Genomic DNA, 6271 nt, shown 5'->3' with positions numbered 1-6271 from the left:
GGGGGGGGCGTGGGCGGGGGGGTGGGGGGCTCAGTCCCCGCCCGGGCGTTGCGGCGGTCGGGCCGGGCGCTGTGGAGCCTCGTGCGTTTTCGCCCCGCTCCCAGGTCTTCGTGTTCGATGTCGGCGGCGGGACGTGGCGCTTCTACAACTGGACCCACATCACAACGGTGGCGACCTTCGGAGACTACGACCCCGAGCTCATGTGTTACGCTCATGCCAAGGGGGCCAGGGTAGTGCTGAAAGGTGGGTCGCAGCGGGGGCAGCAAAGCTGGGTGGGGAAGCGCCATGCTTGGGGCTGTCAAAACCCGGCTGGGCGTCGCTGGGCTGGGGAGGATGTAGTTGGGGCCGGTCCTGCTTTGAGCCGGGATTGGGCTAGATGCGACCTCGTGGTGTCCCTTCCCACCCTCATCTTTTATGAGTCTATGATTTGAATTTTATTTGTAAAAGAATACAGATAGAGCTGCAAGTACCCTGTGGCTTTTACATAACCAAAAGAAAGAATAATCACGGAGAACTCTACAATTGTTTGTTTTTTTGCACAATAACAAAACTATTCCTCTGGCAGCCAAGTAAAAGATCTCAGGTGAAAGTGAGCAGTAGAAATTGCAGGGGAATGGGGAGGGACAAGTGGAAAGAAAGAAGTATGCCGGGTCACTCGCATATATTTACAATGCAACTATTATATTTATAGTATAATAGTTATATCGTATAATAACTAGTCTATTTACAATGCAACTAATATTATAGATGCAATAATATAATAATCATGATACAAATGTATTATTTAAAATATTTGGTTTTGGACAAGAATATCCTATCTTCATGTATGAAGAAAAAGGTAGATACTGAACGAATGTTGAGGTGAACAAAGTGCAACAGGAGATAGGAACCTGAAAATGCTGTTCCTGCACACACACAGAAAAATAAATTATGTCTTGTTTAGTAGATGATTTGTATTATTCGATACAAAAAGGAATAAAAGGCCAAGAACTATGTTGGCGGATAAAGGGATTATATAAAAGGAAAGGTTAAAAGAGAAAAATGTGTCTTGGCAATAAGAGTCAGTAACTATGGTTGCCTGAAAATATCAGATGGAAACTGGCTTTTTTTTTTTTTATTTTAAAAGAGAGAGAGGAATGGCTCTTGGTGGATAAGGAGAAATAGCCAGACTCAATGGGATGAAACTCCCAAAGAAAGCCGGAAAAAATGTCAGAAAGAAATATCAACTAGATCCTAGCAAGCTATCCTCAAGAAGCTCCTGAAACTTTTATAGCACCTCTCAAAATTAAGCTTAAAAAACACCATCCTTGGGGACTGTCAAAACCCGGCTGGGCGATGCTCTGGTGGGGATGATGTAGTTGGGGCTGGTCCTGCTTTGAGCTGGGATTGGACTAGTTGTGACCTCCTGGTGTCCCTTCCCACACTCATTTTCTATGATTTGAAGTGGATACTAAGGATAAAGACGCGCTCTTTTTTCTGGTACCATGATTTAAAAAAAAAAAAAAAAAAGGTAACTTACAAAGATGTCCTGTTTAGGAGATGTACCCGTTAAGAACATGCTTGAGCCTGCTGCAAGAGAATTATGGATAACTCAACAGGTGGAACTGGCTAAAAAGCAGTATATGGATGGAATTAATATCGACATAGAGCAAGCGGTTAGTAGGTCATCACCCGAGTATGATGCATTAACAGATCTAGTGAAAGAAACTACAGATGCTTTTCACAGTGCAATTCCAGGATCACAGGTATAAGATGTGTTCTGTATAAACATAAGTTTTAATGTTGTGAAATCCCCATCTAGTATAGGCTGCGTATTTAAAGTCTTCTGCAAACCTCTGTCGTAGTCCTAGTTTTCCACATTTGTGCTTTGTTCATTTTACTTGTTGACTCTGGTTTTCTCATAAGGACCACTGAACTTGTTCTGCTATGCTACCTAGTTATAAAAACAGAACCATTGTTTTGCTGAGATTTACGATATTTATGTTATAGCCCTTTTTGGTATGTCGGCTGCCATTCATAAATCACTTGCCATTCACCATAATAATGTGGTAGTGATATGGATTAATGAAACTTCTTAACAGTATACATATGATATCAGAAAAAAATATAAATCTTTAGAAGTTAGCGGTATAATGTTGGAGAGATTCACAAAAGTTTTCATATCTTTAAATGGACAGCCCTAAACTATAATAATCTAATCTCAGAGCAGCCAGAGGCCACCCACCGCATTGGTTGCAGGCCCTGGGCCACACACTGCAAGGTCTGCATGCCTGAGGGGACACCTGGGATCCTCAGGAGTTGCCCACGTCTGCCACGGTGCTGTTGATCACCCCACCACCACCATTACAGTTGCACAGATAAGTTTCCCCCACACCATGGGAGCCCCCCTATGCTGGCACTGCCAGCAAACTCACGTGGCTGCCTCCTGTACTGTTTTGCCCCAAGGACCCTGGCCGCCACGCACCTGAACAGGCAAAGCAATGGGGAGAGTGTTGGTAGGACAGGAGTCTGTGGGCTGCATATGTGGGTTGGATACAGCCCTGTTATAGTTCGTGAGATGTAATGTTCGATCTCTTTTTAGTGATTTTTAAACTACAGTTGTCACAGACTTGATAAGACACAGAGTGGGTTAATTCTCCTGTTTTTTACGCATGTTAAACAAATACTTCTATAGGCAGACTAGTTCTGAAAACAAGCATCAAAACAATAGAGTGCATCAATTCAATAGGTAATATAAACTTCTGCTCTTCTCCCTCAGGTAACATTTGATGTGGCTTGGTCTCCAGAATGCATTGACCAAAGATGCTATAACTACATCGGCCTTGCAAACGCTTGTGATTTCGTGTTTGTGATGTCGTATGATGAACAGAGTCAGACCTGGGGAGAATGCATTGCAAGACCCAATGCTCCCTATAATAAGACCGTGAGTGGTAAGGATCTATTTTTTTTAATTCAGCAGCCAGCATATACTCTTTTTTTTTTTTAATTATTATTAGAATAGCTTATTAGCTTCTTTTTTCTTTTCTTTTCTTTTCTTTTCTTTTCTTGGTTGCTTTCTGATCACGTTGGGGGTTATTTTTTTGTCGTTGTGTTTTTGTTTTGTTTTTTCTCCTAAAACCTCAGACACGAGTATAGGTTCCTTGTAGCTTTATGACACTGTGGATAAACATTGTATCACAATTGCATGGCATAATGAGACAAATTTTATCCTACGCATAAGCCTTTAGTCTTTATTATGGTGAAAACTTTAAAAAAGCAAGCAAAACATGGTGCAGTAGTGGGGTCATCCTTTTCTTTGTAAAGAGCATTAACGACTTATCTCTGAAAGGTGTGAAGTACCTCTCTGTGGCAGGTTAACTTGGATGTTATGAGATGACCGTTCAAAATGTCTGACCTGTTCTCTGAGGGGAGGGGGGTGGGGAACCAACAATAGGAAAAGAGAGGGAAGATAATATTATGAAGCTCTATATAGTCTGCTAGGAGTGGCCTCTCAGTTATTGCTATTCATAGTAGTGCTTGAGAGAACACTATCACCCCCGCCCCCAACAGCCTCTGCTTTGATCTTTGCAGACAGAGTCAGAGGGGAGGAACAGACCATACTGCAGATCAACTGAAAGTTGCCAAAGGGGATGAACCCAATGGGGAGGTCCAACCCTTTGATCAAAAAGCACCATCTAACCTACTGTGATACAGAGTGTGTCCAGAGGTATCTTTCTCTATCTTTAATCGCTGTATATGTCCAGACCTGGCCAGAGATTGCTGGATCCCTTGCTGTCAGGCCATGTTTTTCATGTGATGTTTGTTTGTTTGTTTGTTTGTTTGTTTGTTTTGTTTGTTTTTTTCTCCCCTCCCCCCCCACAACAGTAGAGATGGGAAGCAATTTCTGCTTGTGTAATGTTTGAAGTCTAACACCCTCATGCATCTCTTGGAATTGGGCGTTAAACAGTGCTGTATGTGCCTGTGTCTTAATCCTCGCCTTGCCCAGGAGCGTATCTGAATCCTAAAATCTGTGAGAGCCAAGCAGAGCACGCCATAATTTCAAATATTCAAAACAGTTTATTGTGACTAGCATCCCAAATAGGCAAGACTTGGTTTGTAAGCAGAAGAGGAGACAGTAAAACTGCTCGGCATTTTTTGTTTTTTAATACCCTGCCTGAAGTGGGGAGCAGCTGGCTTCCAGCCAAGGAACATAACAGTTTGTTCCCACCTTAGGTGGGAAGGGAAGTCCTGGGGAGGCTGTATTTATTTGAGATCTGTGACTCGGATGCTTCTAATTCAGGTCTTTCCCATGAACAACACGTGCCCCTGGCAGTGTCGGCAGTGCCTTTTCGTAGGGAGTGCACGTGCATCTGCATGCACCCCCTACGCGTTGCCAGTAGTCTTCCCTATGCAGGGTGGTAGTATAAAAGGCAGAATTTGGCACTGGTAGAGTATAACTTAGGTTCAGGCTTCCATAGCTGCTGTTCAGCCAGTATGCCTTAATCTCAAACTGGTATGATTGGCTGTAGAGGTGCATAGGGAGAGTTGCATTCAGCTATTGTTTGTTTTGCTGGACCGTCAGCAAAAGTCAGTGATAGCACTTTGTAATATGGACATGCCTCTATCGGGGATTATCCTGAGACCAGGAACTCTTGAGGTGCACCAGATAAGAGATGGTGACTGTATTGGATTCCTGAAGTTGATGGCCTAGCATCTAAGTATTTATTACTGAGTTCTTTATGGGCTAGACAGGCCAGGTCTGAGTGGACATCATATTCAAAAGTAAGAATACAGAACATTTTCATGAACACTGCTTGCCCCCAGAAGCTGTGGGGGCACAGCGAGCACCAACCAGTGGTTGGTGAACCCCTGCAGGCGCTGGTGGCAGCGGTGGCCAGCAGCCATTGGGGACCACCTGCAGACACCACTGGCAGTGTTGGTGACAAGGGTGGCAAGTGACAACCGCCTGCAGGCACCACCGGCAGTGTTGGCGTGCCTTTTTAGAGGGGGTGCCCCACAAAGCTCAGGGGGTGCACGTGCATCCGCATGCACCTCTTATATGCATCGCCAATGGAATGTGTACATCATTAGCATTATTTTTTAACATTTCTCACGTATTTTGTCTTTAATGCCATATATATTGATTTATATTTAATTTGTCACTTTGTAACCATTCCTTAACATTCATTTTAACATGACCCAACATCAACCTTCCCTTTGGGTGTTTACTATTGTAGTATTTCTTAGTTCATATTTTTAATTTAAGAATTCGTACGGAATATTAAGCAGCAAAAGAATCGTAGAGAAGTAGGACTTGAAGGGACCTCCACAGGTTATCCAGTCCAAGCCCCTGCTTGAGGCAGGAACATCCCTATTGAAACTGTCCTATACAAATATTACAGGTGTAGAGCATGTGTTTTTGTTTTTTAATATCTTTCATCATCATTGTTCTCCAGTAACATTGAAAAAGGTAGTGTTGGCAAACTTGGAAGCTTGTCAATATGTTAATGTGAAAGCCAGGTATGTCATTTATATTCTCTGTTAATTTAGGATATGAAGACTACATTAATATGGGCATTGACCCTAAGAAGCTTGTGATGGGTGTTCCCTGGTATGGCTATGACTATACGTGTCTGAATTTATCTGAGGTAAGACTAAGGCATTTCACTCTTAACCATTTTTTAATTATTTTTACTCCTGTAATATACTACATAATTTTTGGCAGTTATTTTTACAGTAAAAGAAGACAAAAGCAGTGTTATGTGGTGGTACAGGCACAACACTTATTTTGGATATTGGGCTGCTTGTTTCTGAAGCTGATTGACAGTGTAATGTTGAGAAGATCTTTTACTTCTGTCCCTCATGTTTCTCCATCTTAAAATGTTAAGATTATGGGATTTAGGCGTTGTTATAAAATGCTTTAAATTGGTGGTGCCTAACCTTCCCAGCACTGTGGGTTGAATGCTTGGTGGTAGGTCAGGGGTGGGCAAAATACGGCCCGCGAGGCCATTCTATCCAGAGCCCACCCAGCCCCCACCCGGAAGCCCCTGCTGTGGTTTCTGGGCTGGGAGCATGTGGCTGCTGCAGCACGGGAAGCTCAGGTAAATGGTAGGGGGTGACCCTGGGCAGGGAAGGAGCGTGGCGGGGTGGGAAGTGGCCCCTTCCCGCCCACACTCGGTGCCCCGCGCTGCAGCTGCTTGCAGCCCGCGTTGGGCTACCTGTACCTGCTCTGGACAGCCCCATGTGGGCTGCGAGTGCCTGCAGTGTGGGGCGGGGGAGGGGCCGGGTCCCC

General features: G+C 44.0%; 1 protein-coding gene across 2 annotated transcripts in view; it reads left to right on the top strand.

The window, feature by feature from the left end:
* Positions 1-11: 11 nt before the first annotated feature.
* LOC102371420 (di-N-acetylchitobiase-like) overlaps positions 12-6271 on the top strand; it is an 18957-nt gene continuing 12697 nt past the window's right edge. For both annotated transcript variants that reach the window (XM_025215762.1, XM_025215763.1), the window contains exons 1-4: positions 12-243; positions 1537-1745; positions 2759-2930; positions 5530-5627. In XM_025215762.1, coding sequence (XP_025071547.1) covers positions 201-243; positions 1537-1745; positions 2759-2930; positions 5530-5627 — 522 coding nt within the window. In that variant the 5' untranslated portion in view covers positions 12-200. The remainder of the gene's footprint in view (positions 244-1536; positions 1746-2758; positions 2931-5529; positions 5628-6271) is intronic.

The sequence above is a fragment of the Alligator sinensis genome, unplaced genomic scaffold (genome assembly GCF_000455745.1).
Source record: "Alligator sinensis unplaced genomic scaffold, ASM45574v1 scaffold32_2, whole genome shotgun sequence".
Classification (NCBI taxonomy): domain Eukaryota; kingdom Metazoa; phylum Chordata; order Crocodylia; family Alligatoridae; genus Alligator; species Alligator sinensis.
This window is presented reverse-complemented; position numbering and strand designations above follow the sequence as displayed.